This window comes from Rosa rugosa, chromosome 2 (genome assembly GCF_958449725.1).
Source record: "Rosa rugosa chromosome 2, drRosRugo1.1, whole genome shotgun sequence".
Classification (NCBI taxonomy): domain Eukaryota; kingdom Viridiplantae; phylum Streptophyta; class Magnoliopsida; order Rosales; family Rosaceae; genus Rosa; species Rosa rugosa.
Genome location: NC_084821.1, coordinates 19,743,882 through 19,763,075, shown reverse-complemented (window position 1 = coordinate 19,763,075; position 19,194 = coordinate 19,743,882). Strand labels below are relative to the sequence as shown.

General features: G+C 39.5%; 2 protein-coding genes across 2 annotated transcripts; both read left to right on the top strand.

Annotated features, from left to right (window-relative positions):
* The first annotated feature begins 1,505 nt into the window (after positions 1 to 1,505).
* LOC133731771 (protein disulfide isomerase-like 1-4) lies at positions 1,506 to 7,146 on the top strand. The gene is made up of 12 exons (XM_062159178.1): positions 1,506 to 2,109; positions 2,191 to 2,320; positions 3,732 to 3,897; positions 4,008 to 4,126; positions 4,268 to 4,348; positions 5,356 to 5,442; positions 5,562 to 5,636; positions 5,796 to 5,864; positions 5,947 to 6,027; positions 6,112 to 6,246; positions 6,530 to 6,586; positions 6,700 to 7,146. The coding sequence occupies exons 1-12, from the start codon at positions 1,556 to 1,558 to the stop codon at positions 6,865 to 6,867; spliced, it is 1,722 nt and encodes a 573-aa protein (XP_062015162.1). The 5' UTR covers positions 1,506 to 1,555; the 3' UTR covers positions 6,868 to 7,146.
* Positions 7,147 to 18,090: 10,944 nt separating this feature from the next.
* Positions 18,091 to 18,970, top strand: LOC133732257 (proline-rich receptor-like protein kinase PERK1). The gene has a single exon (XM_062159757.1). The coding sequence runs from the start codon at positions 18,190 to 18,192 to the stop codon at positions 18,685 to 18,687; it is 498 nt and encodes a 165-aa protein (XP_062015741.1). The 5' UTR covers positions 18,091 to 18,189; the 3' UTR covers positions 18,688 to 18,970.
* The last annotated feature ends 224 nt before the right edge of the window (positions 18,971 to 19,194 follow it).

Sequence of the window (19,194 nt, the reverse complement as noted above, 5' to 3'; positions counted from 1 at the left end):
AGACAACTTCAATTACATAGGCTTCACAATATAGAAATAACACCAGTAAAACTATAATTGTAAAATCAAGACCTTATCTATATATCGTAAATCTTTGCAAGGTTGTGTTCAGGCAAGAATATAGCTAGCTAGTGACCTTTTGTTTTCCAAACTCTCTCCTTTAGGGTTTCTTTGTTTCCTTTTGCTTTGCTTCTCTGTTTTCAAGTTTTTTCTAACTAGAACCACCCTACCTAACCATTTGTTTGTAAAGATATAAAACTCTTTCACAGTCCTAGTTAACCAATGTTCCAATAAAACTCGACCATCTAAACTAATTGACAATTCTGACATAATTTTCTTTGTATCAGTGCATGAATGTCATGCCGATGCATGCCCGAAAAACATATGCGAATGCAAGAAGCACTAGGAAGAGTCGCGAAGGATGTGCATGTGCCTCATGGAAAGCACTTTGAGATTAAACCCTCATAAGTTAACCCCACGAAATGAATGAATGGTCAACAAAAGTTGGGGCTTTGCTGTGTCGCAAAACCCGCGCTACAAGTAACCGTTTTCTAACCAAGCAACTATTAGAACATGCAATGTAGACCAAACCTCCAACATAAGGAAAGCAAATTTCACTTATTTTATTTATCTAGCAGGTTTCAAGAAAAGGAGTCATTTCTTATTTATTTATTTATTTATTTATTTTGTATTTAACCAGACATTTAAGCACTCATAACAAACGTACTATTAAAATTAATAAATACTTAGTTAAATTTTTACTTCACAAATTAGAATTTCACATGGATCAAATTTTCGTGAACCGATCTCCCTGTTTATGTTCTGATATGTCTATTGGAAGAGTAGAATATGTCATGCTAGTTTATGAGCTCTAGCCTCTAAGGCATCATTTCCTTACAAGCTGATTTTGTAAAAAGACATTCTACACACAGAGCCCTATGCATTGGAATATGCACACGTTTTGTTACACAATTAAGTTAGAGAAGACATAAAACCAATAGATCAAAAGTCAGTATTACGTACGAGTATTTAAAATTTCTTGAACAAAATTAAGTTAGAGCCTAAACTTCAACCAATAAACTAAATTTTTTTAGGCAAACTTCCAAATACTCTCATTTTTTTTTTTTTCACAAAACAGTGCTAATTCATTTCATGAAAAGATGAGAGAGAGAGAGAGAGAGAGAGAGTTTGGGCAATCAAACTGTAAGTTTTTTTTTTGGTTACAATCAAACTGTAAGTTTAGTTCTCTGACAAAAAAAAAAAAAAGCAAGTTTACTAAAAAATATAGAATAATTTTATGTAGTAGTGGATCCTTGATGGTTAACTTTACAAAATAAGAAAATCTCAAGAAAATATTGTGGATCCTTTGATGGTTAACGTCAGACGCTTCTGACTAAAAGGGTATGCTTTTAACGGTTAGCTTTTCCGCAACTCCAAGAAACGACGTCGGCTAGAGGCATTGACTCCTCGTCCTCCATTTCTATTAAACCCCGACTAAAACCAGATCTCAGTCTCTCAAGTCTCTCTGCTCATTCTTCTCCTCACTCACTCCAAAATGGCGAGTCGACTCGTTCTCGTGTTCACACTCAGCGCCCTGCTCCTCCTCTCCTCGCGTTCAGCTCTCTGCAAGGACGCCGCCGTCGACGACGACGACGAGGATCTCAGCTTCCTCGAAGAGCCGACCGAGCAGCAGGGCCACGGCCACGACGCCGCGCCGCACTATCCAGATCCGGACGAATTCGACAGCGAGAGCTACGACGACGCCGACGACTTCTCCGATTTCGACGAGGGCGATCAGGAGGCGTACAAGGAGCCCGAGGTCGACGAGAAGGACGTCGTCGTTTTGAAGGGGGCGAACTTCAGCGAGACGATTAAGAAGAACAGGTTCGTGCTGGTTGAGTTCTACGCGCCGTGGTGCGGACACTGCCAGGCCTTGGCTCCGGAGTACGCGGCGGCCGCGACGGAGCTCAAGGGCGGAGATGTAGTTTTAGCCAAAATCGATGCGACGGAGGAGAACGAGTTGTCTCAGGAGTATGATGTGCAGGGTTTTCCGACTATCTTCTTCTTCAGCGACGGTGTTCACAAGCCGTATACGGGGCAAAGGACCAAGTGAGTCTCGTTCTGCTTTCCAATTTTCTTTTAGAGCATGAGGTTTTCAAATTGTCTGATATTTGCAAAATGTCAACTCAGAGAGGCTATTGTTACCTGGATCAAGAAGAAGACAGGACCTGGTATCTCTAACGTGACCACAGTTGAGGATGCAGAGCGCATTTTGACTTCTGAAACTAAATTCGTTTTGGGATTCCTCAACTCTTTGGTGGTATGTTTCGTTTCTCGTTATACTATGGAAAATTTTGCTACTGTAATATATATGATAATTTATTAGCCTATGATTAATAACATTTAGTCATTTAAAATGGTTGACCATTTGATTTGATGGCAATAGTGAGGAGAATAATGAAATATCTTGGAGCTTTGATTTAATCCTCTTTGGTCTAGGAAGGGAATCGATCTGAAATTCAAATTTTGTGAAAGATTTAGTTGACCTCCCACCCCCCTAGATCTGTGTCCAGTATTTGTACATTCAGATGAAAGTAGTCCATTTTATTACAGTATGCTTGTTGTCAAATGGAAACTGAGTTTTGCTTGCTATTTGATTGCACACAGAAATGATCTACAGTAGGAATTTAAGACTAGGTATAGTTTAATAGACAAAAGAAAATAGAGTTTTTATCACCCACAGGGTCTAAACTTTTGAGCACCGGAAAGAATGGTACTCAACTTTTAAAAGTGATCAAAAAGGTACCTGGACTTTCAAAAACACATCAACAGACTACCTCTGATAACTTTCCGTCAATAAGCCATTAAATATAAGGGTATATAAGTCATTTAACCCAATTTTGATTTAAAATTACTTGTTTACCCTTGAAAGGTTTGAAACTATAATTTCTTCTTGTGCATTATTAATCTATCTTTTCCTTAGCTCATTATGGAATTATGCATTTACAACCTAAATGATCATTCTTTCTCATGTTAACACTTATGTTTTTTTGCTAACATAAATGTTGCTGGAAATAATAATGAAGATTTCGGTTCTGTTTTTTTTTTTTTGCTTACACTTATGTTAACACCATTTTTCCGAAATCTTCATTATTACACTTATGTTTTTTTCGCTAACATAAGCTAACATATGTTATCCTTGAAAGTCGCTACACATGCATGGCACGTGATCAATATTAACTGATGACTGACGGAAAGTTGACATAGGTATTCTTTTGATGTGTTTTTGAAATTTCAGTTACCTTTTTGATTACTTTTTAAAAATTGGGAACCATTCTGTCCGGTGCTTAAAAGTTTAGACTCTGTGGGTGATAAAAACCATTTTTTTTAAAAATCAAGTTGGGGTGAAAAGACAATCTTATCCCTGAAAGTCACCAGACATGCATGGCCCGTGATCAATAGTAACGGATGACTAACGGAAAGTTGACGGAGGTATTCTGTTGATGTGTTTTTGAAAGTCAAGGTATCTTTTTGATCACTTTTAAAAGTTGGGTACCATTTTGTCTGGTGCTCAAAAGTTTACCCTATGGGTGATAAAAACCCAAGAAAATAAAATGTTCGCATCATATAATGAAATGGATATCTACAGAGGCTGAGCTAAATAAAGCAATACGAGTGTCATTGTCTGCCTCCATGAGATTGTTACTCATGTCACTATGCCTTGATAACAGGGTCCTGAGAGTGATGAGCTTGCTGCTGCTTCAAGACTTGAGGATGATGTCAACTTCTACCAAACAGTGGATCCAAAGGTGGCAAAACTTTTCCATATTGACTCTGAGGCCAAACGCCCAGCGCTGGTCCTGATAAAGAAAGAGGATGAGAAGCTGAGCTATTTCGGTTAGTTTTATTTTATTTTTTAAATTTTTTTATTTATTGTTTTCGTAGTAAGATCTGACATATGATTTTTGGGTTGCATTACTTATATGCTCTGCTTCTAATTTCTGCAGCCGGTAAATTCGACAAGTCTGCAATTGCGGAGTTTGTCTTTGCAAACAAGCTTCCTTTGGTTGTCACATTTACTAGGGAGAATGCCCCTTCCATTTTTGAAAGTGAAATAAAGAAACAGGTAGTTTGGTGTATGTTTCATTCTGTTATAGATGTGACTTCAGAATCATGAACTTTCTCTTTGCGTAAATAAGTAAAAGTAAAAATTATAAACTTCATTAATTTAATGGTGATTGACATATATGAGTATTTGTATACTCAGCTGTTGCTCTTTGCCACTTTAACCGACTCAAAGAAGGTTCTCCCAGAGTTTGTAGAGGCAGCAAAGTTATTCAAAGGAAAGGTATAGTTATTAGCAGCAAGTACCCTATTATATGTTCTACACTTTTTATTGTTTTCGTAGACTATCTAAGATAACAATTATACAACCTTATATAAAGAACAGTAGTAATGTATACACAAGTATGTTCTTTTGCTTTCTTTTTTAATCACAATCTAGCTTTGCAACTTTTTGTAATTTCAGTTTGTACTCAGATCTAGTGTGGAGGTTATTTTGGTTTCTATTATCAAGGATGTATTCAGTCGACCTTGGACCAGAAAATCTAGAGAAAAACAGGGGGTCCGGTCAAAAGTATTCATAGATGCATCTGGTTTCTGTTTTGTGCTGAACCGGTATACACTTGAAATACCCTTTACTTGTTTCCATTGGTGCTGAAAGTGCTGTTCACTTGTTTCTTCACTGCCCTATTCCTTACACCCAAAGTTAATGTTGCAAACTGTGTGGGGGAAGCTTGGTAGTTTTAGCATATTGTATAGCATTATTTATAAAGGCACAAGGCATTGAGGGAAGAAAAGAGGGTGTAGTGCCATCCAGACGCGGAGTGGCTAGAATGAAATAGAAGGAATTTTTCACCCCTTGCGGAGAGGGTGTTTGTCGGTAAAAAGTTGGTCTTGGCTATCCTCGTGGGCTTCAGTTTCTTTAGAATCCAGGAAATTCTGTTTTTGGCAGTGGACCCCATGTGCTCTGCAACTTTCTGTGATTTCAGTTTGTACTCGTCTCTTTTTGCTGATGAGCTACCATTTCTTATGGAGATCTGAAAGAAATGTAGTTGATGTAGGTTGGTCATATTTCATTAACTATTAAGATGTTGTGTCATGTATTCTCTATGATGTCTAAATATGAGCTGAATACATATGATCATGTGATACCTTATAGTTGCTAGGATATCATATACAGTATTCTAAGACAGAAAACAAATCATATTGCTTAATAGAAATTGAAGAAAAATATAAACTTTTTGAGGCTACTTATCTCTATATGTTTCTTATTTGTACGTTGATTACTTGCAGCTTATCTTTGTATTTGTGGAAACGGATAATGAAGATGTCGGAAAGCCAGTTTCAGATTATTTTGGTATCACTGGTGATGCTCCAACGGTAACCTTTCCTCCTAACCTCTGATATATATTTTTTTTTCCATTACTTTCCTTTAAGAGATAGTGTTTACAGTTCTAATATGTAGTTGTTTGTGGTGGAATTAAATTTTTTCATCATAGGTTCTCGCATACACCGGAAATGATGATGCTAGGAAGTTTATTCTTGATAAAGAAGCAACCTTGGCTAACATAAAGGTTTAAACTCTCTCTCTCTCTCTCTCTCTACATATATGTAAACTTTAGTACGTATGTATATATTTCTATTCATTGAAAAGTACTGGGATTTACCTATGGTGATTAATTGCACCTGTTGGTGAGTTTGAAGGGTACTCTAACATAGTGAATTTATCATAGGCTTTTGGGGAGGACTTCCTTGAGGATAAACTTAAAGCTTTCTATAAGTCAGACCCGATCCCGGAGACTGTAAGTTCTGAGTTTCATTTCTCCACCTAATTCTGTCTTCTTGGTTCACTATTCTAACTTATGTATCTTGTGATTGGCATAGAATGATGGAGATGTGAAAATAGTGGTTGGAAATAACTTTGATGATATTGTTTTGGATGAGTCAAAGGATGTTCTTCTCGAGGTAATGAATCAACAAAGTAACAAGCAACAAATTGATTGAATTTTATGTTTGTATGTTCTCATTTTGAGTCCTATATAATCTCAGATTTATGCACCCTGGTGCGGGCATTGCCAATCTCTGGAACCAACCTACAACAAGCTTGCCAAACATCTACGAGGCATTGAGTCTATTGTCATAGCCAAGATGGACGGAACCACAAATGAGCATCCCAGGGCAAAGGTAATTTCACATTCAAAATATGCTGTGGTTAAAGAATTGTTTGTCTTCTTTTATGTTTTTATTTATTATTATTATTATTATTATTATTTTTTTTTTTTCCCATATTTCATAGAAAATGTTGAGGTCCACTGTCCTCAAATGAATTGGAAATGAGTATGAAAACTTACTTTCCTCTTTTAAATATGCAACTTATCAATGCATTTTCTGTTCAGTACCTTAAGTCTCTGGACATCTTGGGAAACAATTGAATGTTTAATGCTATAAACTGCTCGTCATATTGCAGGCTGATGGGTTCCCCACACTTCTATTCTTCCCAGCTGGAAACAAGAGCTTTGATCCTGTAAGGCATTTAAAATTGGGAATTGTTGAAATTATTCTTTCTAATGGGCTTCCGCGCGTTTTTTCTTCATTTCGTATCTTATGTAGAATTTCTGGCTTCTTTGGTGTTGACAGATTACAGTAGATGCTGACCGTACAGTGGTGGCATTCTACAAGTTCCTCAAGAAACATGCATCAATCCCTTTCAAGCTCCAAAAGCCAACTTTAACTACAAAATCCGAGGCATCTGATGCTAAAGAGAGCCAGGAGAGCAGCAAAAACGATGTGAAGGATGAATTGTGATGATTTAGATTTTTGTATGCTAAAATGTCTGTCTAATATGTGCCATCATCATCATCAGTGTGGTAGAAAAAGAGATAGTTTATCAGATAGAAGAAATATAGAGAGACCTGACCAGGGGGAAGAGAGAATCTCAAACTGCAGTTTAAACCCCATCCCGTGCCTGAAAAACATTGGAACAAGAGAGATTCGGTGTTTCAGCTAAGCAAGTTTTTGTATTCTATAATTTAAAGAACTCACGATGAAAATTTAATAAGATATGCTTTTCTTGTTTTAGGGATGTATCTGGTTTTTTGTGGTCTTATGATTGATATGATGAGAAAAATGGGCAATGGTGCTTCTCAAGCTGTTCTCACTTGGTTTAGCCGCTGCGAGAAACTAAAGTTCAAAATAAACTGCTTTGATTTTTGATTTTAGAAAATGATTAATAAAATTGCAACGTACCATCTGGGGCTCCAGTCATATTTATTGGTAGATCAATGCTGAGTTGCTGACCATGGATTTCTGAAAGTAATAGAGCCATATTGACAATCAACAAAACATAAACAAAATTGAGTAAGAAATAGCACAAAAGGAAATGAAAACCGCAAAACCAAGTCTTGATTATGGCCAAGTGCATACCAAATATCATTCAGTATAATCTGATTCATTTCAAGCATTGTTACAAGCTTTAGCAAGTCTTGGGGAAGTATCTGAAAAGAAGGAAAACCCAATGAGAGTCAGAAAACAACTTCAGTTCATACAAGCATGAAAGCAACAAAATTGAGAGATTAAATACGAAATGGGATATAAATAAGGATCTACTTCACTGGTGGAGGCTTGGATATCTTGTTGACGCTCGTCTATATACGGTTATATATCATCCATGTTAGCTCCCTTGGGTTGCAACTTGAAATGACTATCAACTACAAATTACATGTTACCAAATTCCTTCCTCTGTTAAAATGAATGTTCACAACCGGCCAACACAAAAAAGTGGAAAAGAAGGATAGAGTTTGCGAATTTCTGACCTTCACATCACGAAGGATGTCAAAAGGGGAGATGATGGAATATGTCAACTCAACATTGTGGAAATGTTTTTGAGGAATTATATGTCAACTTTGTATAGTCTGAAACAAGAATGATGGATGTCTTATTAAATTGGTGTTACAGAGCTGTTTTTAAGACAAATGCATGTAAATGGAAAAGAGGAATTGTAAAATTCAATATTAACTCCTTTTCTTCTCTGCACGATTATCCAGCCAAAAAGAATCACGCATGTAAGTATGTAAAATATTTACCTGCTCAATATTGACAGTAAAGGGTCCTTTTGATTGACACTGAGGGTAAGAACCAACTTAACTTCTGAGAATTCTAAAAGAATAGCCCCAAGACTGCTCCATATTTGTTACAATCATACTCTACTTATTGCAACTGGGGAAAAAACTCAGTGCAACGGGTCACAACCCCTCCAGTATGAATAATGGTGTTCAAATAAATCAGCCCGCACATCATTAGAACATGATGAAACTAAGCTAGCTAGACAAATTGCTTGTAATTGATCTTCAGACTACACTTATTCGGTGAAATGCAACAGAGAATTGTTTCATATTATGAAGGATTAAATACTGTTTACTCCCTATACTTATAGGGTTTCATCGTTTCAGTTCCTGATCTTTTTATTACCCCTAAAAAGGTGTCCGGCAACCGGTGTCCGGTTTTATTGCCCCCCAATAAACTTTTTATTGCCCCATAATAAATTTTTTATTGCCTCTAATAAACTTTTTATTGCCCCCTAATAAAAATTTATTGGGGGTTAATAAAAGTTTTTGGCGACGTCTTGGTGAACTTCCGACAACCTCTGAACCGGTGACCAGAGTCCCGCGTTCTATTTTATTTCCCCCTAATAATACCAAATACATATTTTATTGCCCCCTAATAAGTTTTATTGCCCCCAATAATACCCAATAAACATTCTATTGCCCCCAATAAACTTTATAAAAATTTATTGGGGGGGGGGGGTAATAAAAGTCTCCGGCGACCTCTTTAGAAACCTCTGGCAACCGGTGATCGGATTCCCGCGGCCGGATTCCGGCGACCGGTGACCTGATTCCAGAGTCCGGCGAGGTCTCCAATGACTTTTTAATTATTTAAAGGGCAAACTTGTCTTTTTACATTTAAATTGGGTAAGTGGGCACACAAATCTTTTAGTAGAGTAAGTGAGCATTTATTGGGCCCAAATTGGGTAAATGGTCAAGAGCCCTATGAAATAATGTGATACTTTATGTAGCTTACAGGACCTATTAAGATAAGAATTTTTATCACAGGTGAGGTCTAAACTTTTTCAGACAGGACAGAATGGTACCTGAACTTTCAAAGTGATCAAATAGGTACCTGAACTTCCAAAACCACATCAATAAGGTGCTTCCGTCACTATTCGAGCTATTAAATCCAATAAAGTTATGAGAGAAGATCTCTTGGATTTAGACCCATATTGGCTTTGTCATGATAAGATAGGTAATCCTAGTCATGATATGATGATCCGTCTACTAAAGACTTCACACGGATATCCATTCTTTCGAGCGAAATGAAGCGCGAATTAAATATTGATTCCTGGACTAAGTGTGATCGCCACCGCTGCCGCCTGACACCGCCGACCTAGGGCCACCAACGTCCCTCCTCCTGACGCCATGGTAGGCGTCTCCTATGGCCATGACGCCATGGTGCCAATTCCCATGGCTATGACGCCATGGATGATAATTCTCATGGTCATGACGCCATGTGCTTCGAATAGCGTTTCAGACGCTCAGGCCCAACCAAAATCCTCATTGGTTGCTTCTAAGGCCTCTAGCTCTTTCTACAAAGCCTGTTCCTTATGAAAATTAGGACCGAGACCGTCCTATACAAATGATATGAAAATACTCATTCTGTTTTTACATAGAGTCCGTGGGGATTCTATTGACTGGTTCAACCAACTTGTGGACGTTTAAATATCTCATGATGTTGGTTGACAAGTAAACACGATGGTCACGTGTTGTGCCATTGTCCACTTGTAATGCTGCTTATGCTATACTCCTAGCACATATCATATGACAACGGGCTCACTATCTGGATCATCCTATCTAGTCAATTGGAGTAGATAATGCTAGAGAGTTTACATCGAAGAGTTTCGATGATTATTGCATATCATTGGGACAGATGTTGGACATCATATTCTCATGTACACACCCAAATGGTCTTGCTGAAACGACTACGATAATAGTCTGGAATTTGGTAATGCGCACCAATATTCTTATATCTGCTTGGGGTAATGCAATATCGCATGCAGCTATGTTAATTCGTTGATGATCCATCATCACTCAATCTATCTCTACGTTGCATCTAGTATCGTGTATTTACGCATATTTGTGTGAGTCATTTATGTGCCTATTGTACTGCCACAGCGCACTAAGATGGGTTCTCACAAACGAATGGGAAAATACGTTGGATATGAGACTCCAACAATCATCCGCCATTTAATATCCTTGCTAGGCAATCTCTTTACCGTATGTCTTGCCCAGAGTGGTCTGTCCTCACTATGTCTCATCACAATCCTCGCTAAAATGACTAGATCACACATATCTGCTGCAAATATACCTACAAGGATGAACGTCCCTACGAGAGGACGTAGAGTCACCCTACACGGAAGTAGGCATGGCACCAACGCCATTCTCAATGGCACTCTGGTGTTACAAGCCACGGCCCCAGCTAGGATGCGTGGGAGGCCCGTGGGTTCGAAGAATACTTTGGTACAATTCAATCCTTTGATCATCGACACTCAGAATCCGTCTCATGAGAATTTTTTATTATGGTTATTGTTGGGGGATGCCTCAACGTCAGAACCAATTCCTCAGAATATAGAGTTCTATGAAAATTACACTAGTGTACATGAGACGTGGGATAGACACTCCATCATGATTGATGATGTATTTGCGCATTTCATTGCGCGTGAGTTTGTTGAGTCCTATGATATCGAACCACGCTCCGTTGATGAATGAATGCCAACGTAGAGAGATTTGGCATATGGAAAGATGCGATCCAGGTTAAGTTGGATTCTCTAACGAAGAGGAAGATTTTTGGAGCCATTGATGCCAACACCTTCTAACATAAAACATGTTGGCTAATGGGTCTTCGTTAGAAAGCATGATGAGAAAAAGAGATGACAATCTCGCCTTATGGCCCAAGACTTCTCACAAAACGCCCTAGAATCGACTACGATGAGACATATTCTCTCGTAATGGATGTCATTGCACTCCACTACATTGTTAGTTTGGTAGTTTTCAAATAACTGAAAATGCAGCTTACAGATGTGGTCACTACGTATCTCTATGGGTATCTAGATAAGGAATATAAATGAAGATTCATGGTGAACTTCATTTATCCAAGTCAAGTGGCTTTAGACCACAGAGCACGTTTATAAAGAGGTTGAAACGCTCATTAAAGTGACTACTTGATTCGGAAGGGATATGCCCACGCGTTTTCATAACAAGTTTAAGATTTTATCGTGGTTCATGTTAGACATGATCTTCATTAGAAGCCTTTAAAGAGTGAAGGGAAACCGTTGAACACTTGAAATCCGAGTTTGAGATGAAAGATCTTGGGAGAACACGATTATGTCTCAGTTTGGAACTTGAGCATTATGTTGGTAGATGCTTAGGCATTTTGACAAGGTTAAGCCTTCAAGCACACTCATGATCGTCCGTAGTCTTGATCTCCAAAGGATGATGTCGAAGACATGCTAGAGGTAGAAATGCCCTACTTAAGTACAATAGGCGTATTATTGTACTTAGCTCAATGCACAAGACCGAACATCTCATTTGCAGTGAACTTGTTAGCTAGGTATAGCTCTGCGCCAAACGCGACGCCATTGGACTAGTGATATGGGCTTGTTTTATCCCTACAGAGAGATGATGGATTCAGACCCATCACATCCCAGGAACACCGCCAACAATGGCTTGTGTCCTCTATCCCCATCCCAAAATGACATTAGTATTTTGGAAGGTTTTGCTGATACTGTGTACCTCTCTGACCCACACAAAGGTCATTCCCAAACTGATTAAGTGTTCACCATGGATAAGACCGCGATATCTTGGATGTCTACAGGACAGACCCTATTCGCTATATCTTCGAACCATGCAGAGATTATTGCTCTTTACGAAGCGGTTAGTGAATGTAGATGGATTGGATCCATAATTACGCATGTTCGAAGCAATTGTGGTTTGAAGTCTACCACAGATGAGCCTACAAGCATTTATAAGGATAATGCTGCTTGTTTTGAACAAATGAAGCAAAGCTACATCAAAAGCGACAACACCAAGCATAATCAGCAACAACAAACTCTCCTCAAGATTAAAGTAAACTAGGTTCGATCAGAGGAAAGTGTGGCAGACTTGCTCACTAAGTCATTACCTAAATCTACTTTCGAGAAACATGTTGGTAGCATCGTTTGCAGAAGTTATTCGAAATCCCATGACCGTAGTCATCAGGGGGAGATGTCTACATGTTTAGTCTCAAAACGTGAAGGGTGTGTTATACTCTTTTTCTCATTCGACCGATGTTATTTTTGTCCCACTAGGTTTTTGACGAGGCAACGAGATGAGCACCACATTTGGGCGACACAAGGGGGAGTGTTCAAGTAAATCCAAATTATGTGTCTGACCCAAACTCTAGGTTATTTGCTCTAGTTGTAATAGGGTTTATGTGAGAGATATTCTCAGAGATATTCGTAAATATTCAATCAATGTACGATTATGTTTCCATATACAACTCTATCTCTATGCTTGTAATCCTATATATAAAGAGGCCCCTATTATCAATGAAAGCACGACTCAATTCTCTCCCAATTTCAGTTTTCCTTAAACAGAGAGATCATTCTTGTTTTGCACAGCTAAAAGAGGAAAACGAGAAGTTAAAAAAAAAAGAAGCACAAAATAGTTCATGCTAATTAGGATTTAATTTTTGAAACTCTATATCTTGTGTTATTTGATTTTTTTTTTTTTTTGTTGTATAAGAGATTTTATATTGTCTAATTAAGGAATAGACATGTGAATAATGAATTAACATTTATAGAGTAATTAAATCGTTTGTATGACTAATTTTTTATTTTAAAGATAATGGTTTGTTTGTGTTATAAGCTAGAGAATAATAGAGAAAGAATAGAGATACAGAAAGTATGATGGAGGTAGAAGTTTGTCATTCATTCTCATTAGACCTCTTTATATATATGTAGATGTTAGAGTTTGCAGCATAAGAACATCAATAATGAGTATTTGCGTGGACATCACATATGTAGTGGTAGACTAGTATGTTACATTGTCGTTGGTCTACTGTCACTAGTCATGTATTGCATGAAATGCATCTACATTTACATACCTATTTCCTCATAGCTGCTCACTTAAGCGACTATAAAAGAAAAGTGAAACTGATGGTTGAGAATATATGCACAGTAAGGTCTACTCACCTAAGGGACAGTTTTTAAGGGACTGTGAGGGACAAGTGAATCTGATGGCTGAAAATAAATGCACAGTTTTAAGTTGTTATAATTTCTGCTTTTATATTTAATACATGTGGTTGAGATGCATTTGTCTCTCACAGTCCCTTAAAACTGTCCCTTAGGTGAGCAAATCTGTATGCACAGTTTCAAAATGTTATAACTTTTCTTCTAAATTTAAAACGTGTGGTTAAAATTCATTTGTCTCTCAACATTTCCTAAAAAATCTTCTCTTAAATGAAAGTACATTTTTCTTTTACATTACATTTAAAAACTTTAAATTAAGAGCGGACGAACTGCTTTTAGTTTCTTGGTCTCGAGGAGGAAAATGACATGCAGAAAATGAAATTACCATATTTAGTGAGTGATTAGCACGCATAATATTGAAAGTTGCTGGCCTGCTAAAGCTTTAGCGGCGACGTGTTACCGACTACACTTCCACATGAACTGCTATATATGAATTCAACAAATCAAGACGGGTTTTCTGCGTCAACTTTGCCCTCTGTAATTTGGAAGAGCCACTAAACCCAGTTTAATTTTTTGACCCTATATCTATTTGAAATTTGCAGTAGTCATTACACATAATGGTACAAAAAAGCATGTGATGATTGGAATTGTGATTGTTAATTAATACGATTAAGCATGTGAGATCATGTGCAATTATGATTTAGAATCTACTGTAATTTGTTTTCCTAAACACTTGAGGACGTCTCTAATCCCTATAGTCTAAAATTTTGATATAGTCGGACAGGCATGAAAATGACAAATGTGACCCTAACCATCTATGCCTTTGTACACAAATAAATAACGTGAAATTGGACCATACACTAAAATAAGTTAACCATTCTACCAATCATTATACCCTCTGCTCCGTTTCTAGTTTTGTCAATTTGTTTACTTTATTTGCTCCTACACGTGCCTACGAAGAGAGAGACATTTATTACACAAGGTCGTGTGCTGGCCTACATTCATATGGTTGGAAACTTGGAATAGTTCGTTTCTATTATATTAGATCAAAGGTTGCTTTTACTGGCTTAGGTTGAAAACTTCAGCATAGAACGCGCCCCACGCGCGGAAAGAAAAAGAAAAGCTTCGAGAGTGCGGTTCTCTCCCGGCCGAACGCGGACGGCGTTTCGCCGCTGTGTTCTGGCCCGGGAGGGGAGTCTGATGGTTACTAGGGGCGGGCCTTCATGGCAGAGGAGCGGTCCAGGGAAGGAGGGGAGGCCTTCGATCTCGGGTGGGGAGGACAGATCTAGATCTGGGATTCTCGAGCTGCGGTCGACGGCGGCGGTGGGTTCTGGCGGCACCGATTCGGCGATCTGGGAGGCGGCAGTGGTGCGTTCCAGGGCTGGTGGTGGTGGCTCGACCTCGAAGCGGGCGGATCGATTTCGATCTCCTCTTCTGGGCTCGGGGCGTTTGGCGGCCATGGTGCAGCGTTGGGGTGGCTCTTTCCGGCGGCCTGTCCTAGCGGGTCTTGGGCTTTTGGGTTCTGGTCGTCGGCGGCGGTCTGATGCCGGAGATGGTTGCTGGCTGCAGGCGTGGTGGGAGGTTGGGTTGGGTCCTTGGGTGAGATGGTGGTTGGGCCGGTCCTTTGTTGTTGGGCCTTGCTGGTTGTTGTTGTGGTTTAGTTGTTTTTTTCACAGTTGGTTGTTTTTGCTTCTGCTTAGTTTAGTTTGCTTGTGTTTTTCACGAGAGTTATGTCCATATTATAGCTTAGTCGGGGTTGTTGGGCTTGATGCCTGTTTATGCACTCTGTGTGCCTGGTCTGCCCTGGTTTGGCGGCGAGTTCCTTGCTTCTGCAAATGGTCGCTGCCTTCCAGTGGCGGTAATGAGTCTGCCCTAGGTAGGCGGCGAGTTCCTTGCTTCGTCAAATGGTCGCTGCCTCCTAGTGGTAGGGAGAAACTATGTGTCACTGGATGTTTTGTTCAGGGGCATCATAATGGGAAAGCTGTGCGTATGGTAGTCATGCTTTGCTGTAGTCATGTTACAGATCAAGTAATCTTTCCGTTGTGTCACCGTTGCTTTATAGCAATTAAAGCGAATAGATTCGCCAACAGTGCGATCTTCGCTAACTGGTACATTGTTGAGTACATGTGTTTAGTAGAGACTCTGGATAATATGTCAGGAGGTTCTCTAGTGATCTATTGTAATCAGGGGTTCAGGCCAAATGTCCCCCCCTTGTATTCGACAGTTTCTTCAATCTAAGCCACCCAGGCTCGAGGGCATTGCACCGCCCTTTCATCAAAAAAAAAAAAAAAAGATCCACGCTATCAATAGCTTTTTCTCTAGCTTCATCAAAAAAAAAAAAAAAATAGCTTTTTCTCTAGCGTTATGTTTAAGACTAGAGATTTGAAGACTTACTTAAATCGTAAGGCGAGGGAAAAAAAAAAAAAATCAATGACCGATTTACAAACATTGATCTGAATAATGTAGAAGAAATTAACAATTTGTGATAAAATTAGGGATAATTTGGTGATTACATATATCAATTTGTTTTTTTATTTAATGGACATGTATCAATTTTGCATCAGTTTGATATATAAGTAGAGTAGTCTTAATCTAGTCTACCAATACATGGATCTAATATACTTTTTAATTGAACTAGCTACTTGATGTATCTATACATTAATTTACTAGGGAAAATTTCAAGAATAGTACATCAAGTATTGGCCGTTCTAATCTTTCGTGAATCAAGTTTTGTTAAAATCAAAACGGTACATCAAGTTCAAATTTCTACCCAATTTGGGTACATGCCGTTACGGGTTCCGTTAGTTAATGTGATTTTGGTCAAATTTGTAGGGGCAAATCCATCTCCTCAAGGATTGATAAAAAAATAAAATAAAATAAAAACAAATATTAGAGGATCATCTCCCACATGTGGTGGAGACGACGGCGACTTTGACGGGCTTCTGGGTTGCTGTGGTGGAGCTATTCCAGAGACAAAGGCGGCGTTTACTCCACGATTCACAAGGCTGATTTCAATTCCTCATGAAGAATCAGCTCATCTTATCATTCATTGGAATTTCCAACAGTGAACATCAGCGAGCTCTCCAACTCAAATCATTCACGAATCATGTCCAGCCAAGTATCAATTTGAGGTCTAGGACTAGAACAACTGCCAAAAACGAATCAAGGAGCTCTAGAAAAGTCGCCGGAAACCACGAATACAGTGACAACCGACGCTACCCAAAAACACCAATTATTCAAAACCCAATCAAAACTTGAAATTGATCACACCAGAAGATAAGGCATGAAGAGTAGAAGGATTCTCACCACATGCATCTCAAAACGTTGCCGGAATTTTCCCAGAAACCAGTTGAAGACCAAAACTTGCGGGCTTCGTTCCGTCGCCGTCCGTCATCGCACGGGAAAACTGAGGCCATGGTTCGCGCCATGCCGCCAAGACGGTTTAATCGCCACCAGTCCGATCACCTGAGGTGACCGGAATCGGAAACTGCAATCCCAAACAATCAAATCCAGAAGCTTTTGCATACCTTTTTCAAGTATATAGCTCGACTATCAAAGATAGAGTCATAGAGAGTAGGGGGAGAGAGAGAGAGTTGGAGAACTGTGTGTATTTGTTAAAAGTGGTTTGAACCTCGAATAAGAGGAGCTTGAGATTGAGGGGAAGGGTTTTGAGGCTTTATATTCTTGGTGGTGCCGGAATGGATTCGAGGACAGGGCCAGATCGGATCCAGATTGGAGGAGACTAGGAGGTGCTACTGGCCTGCCGTACTGGTGTCGTCGACTGTCGAAGAGACTAGGAGAGAGTGAGAGACTGAGCATCTGAGTCTTTAGATAGAGAGAAGGAGGGGGAGGAGAGAGAGAGAGAGGAGAGGAGCTAGTCTAAGAGACTGAGAATGTCTGAGAGGGCCGAGAGAGAGAGAGAGAGAGAGAGAGAGAGAGAGAGAGAGAGAGAGAGAGAGAGAGAGAGAGAGAGAGAGAGAGAGAGAGAGGAAACTGTAAAAATCCTATTTTACCCTTCAATTATTTGACAATGGCAGCCATTAAAACGGAACCCGTAACGACATGTATCCAAATTATGTAGAAATTTGAACTTGATGTACCGTTTTGATTTTAACAAAACTTGATTTACGAAAGGTTAGAACGGCCAATACTTGATGTACTCTTCTTGAAATTTTCCCTTTCCCTAATTTACTACTATAAACGAACTCTTCGAAAAATTATACACTTGCACTAATAATCAATTGCATTTATATGCATAACCAAACAATCATGACAAACAAACCAGATGACCAATACTAGTTCGACTCGAAAACCATGCATTGTACGACTAATGATTTAGAATATCGTTTTCCTTTTGGTAGTTTTTTAAAGGCCTAATACAACTAATGAGCCTCCAATTTTTTTTTTTTCAAATTCAAATTAAACGTTATAAAACTATAACCAGAAAGTAGAAACACAGAAAAGGAAACTTCCTCCTCCGGCGTTTATTGCTTTACAAATAAAACCTGAAAATGTCCTTCACACGTAAGCGACCCCCTATTCAACTAAAACACCTCAGATTTCATATACCCATCACACATTTAACATCCCCCGGCATTTCTCTAGATCCAGTACTCCGCTCCGCATCCCACTCTCTTACTCCACCAACGTGTCACCAGATCCCATCCCCCTCCCTCTCCCTTCCCCTTCAATCCCGGCCGTTCACTTTTCCCTTCTCCCTAGGTCTCCTCCTTTCAAATTCAGATCTCCTCCTCTTCTTTCCAAACCGCTACTTCTTCTTCTTCTTCTTCAACTCCATTTCCTCAGATCCACATTTTCTCGAACCTTCTTCTCCTTCTTCTTCTTCAGCAATGGCGAGCCTCCTCCACTTCTTCCTCCTCGCCTTCCTCCTACTCCAATTCACTGCTTCTTCCTCTTCACCAACTCCATCTCCCCAGCCAGATTCCGATTCACCATCTCCCTCCTCCGATTCACCTTCACCCTCCAATGCCCCGCGGATTTCACTCCCGCCCTCTCCCTCCGACGCTCCGGCGAACTCGCCGAATTCCGCTTCACCTCCTGCCCCGCCGGCCTCCGATTCTCCCTCGCCGCTCCCGGATTCCGCTGCCGATGCTCCCGCGCCGGCGCCGGGTGCCAGCGACGTCAACCACAGCGATATCAACACTGACGGAGGACCTAAAACGGCGTCGTCCGACGGAGGGATGAGTGCGGGGAAGAAGGCCGGGATCGGACTCGGAGTCATCGTCGGGGTTGGGTTGGTCGGACTCGGAGCGTTGGTGTACAAGAGGCGCCAGGATAACATTCGCAGATCTCAGTACGGTTACGCCGCCAGGAGAGAGATGCTCTGAAGATTCAGTTACAAGGTCACCTGTGAATTTTTTTTACTGTTGCGGTTATTAAATCGTGTAGTAGTTTTTGTTATTTACTGCGTTTGTTTAGTATATGATTGGTTTGAGGTTTTGGGGATATGGTGAAATTCAATTCAATTCGATTCTTGATTCTTTGGCGCGTCGGAGGTGGTGGTAGTTAGATTCTCTTATTAATATACTGAAATTAGTCAATATTAGTCATTGATTATGATGTATTTCGTTTTATTAGTATAATAAATGATGGGTCTCTTCTACATTTCGATTCTTGATTCTTTGCTGCGTTTGATCGGTTCTGCTACAATTTGTTTATGGTGTAGATTCTACGTGATTTGGCTCGAATTGGATTCTGTTCATGGCTCATTTTAAATGGGTTTAATTTAATCGTGATTAACTAGAAGAAATTATTTTTGGTAAGTAGAAAGTTCTGAAGCCAAGAAAAGGTGATCACTGGAAGGAATTTGAGTGAAAGGAATGAACATAAGTTGT

Excerpts from the sequence above, each read along its gene's own strand:
- LOC133731771 (XM_062159178.1), top strand. The coding sequence starts at position 1,556 with ATGGCGAGTCGACTCGTTCTCGTGTTCACACTCAGCGCCCTGCTCCTC. Across the intron at positions 2,110-2,190 it reads TATACGGGGCAAAGGACCAA|AGAGGCTATTGTTACCTGGA; the intron begins GTGAGTCTCGTT and ends ATGTCAACTCAG. Across the intron at positions 3,898-4,007 it reads TGAGAAGCTGAGCTATTTCG|CCGGTAAATTCGACAAGTCT; the intron begins GTTAGTTTTATT and ends TAATTTCTGCAG.
- LOC133732257 (XM_062159757.1), top strand. The coding sequence starts at position 18,190 with ATGGCGAGCCTCCTCCACTTCTTCCTCCTCGCCTTCCTCCTACTCCAA.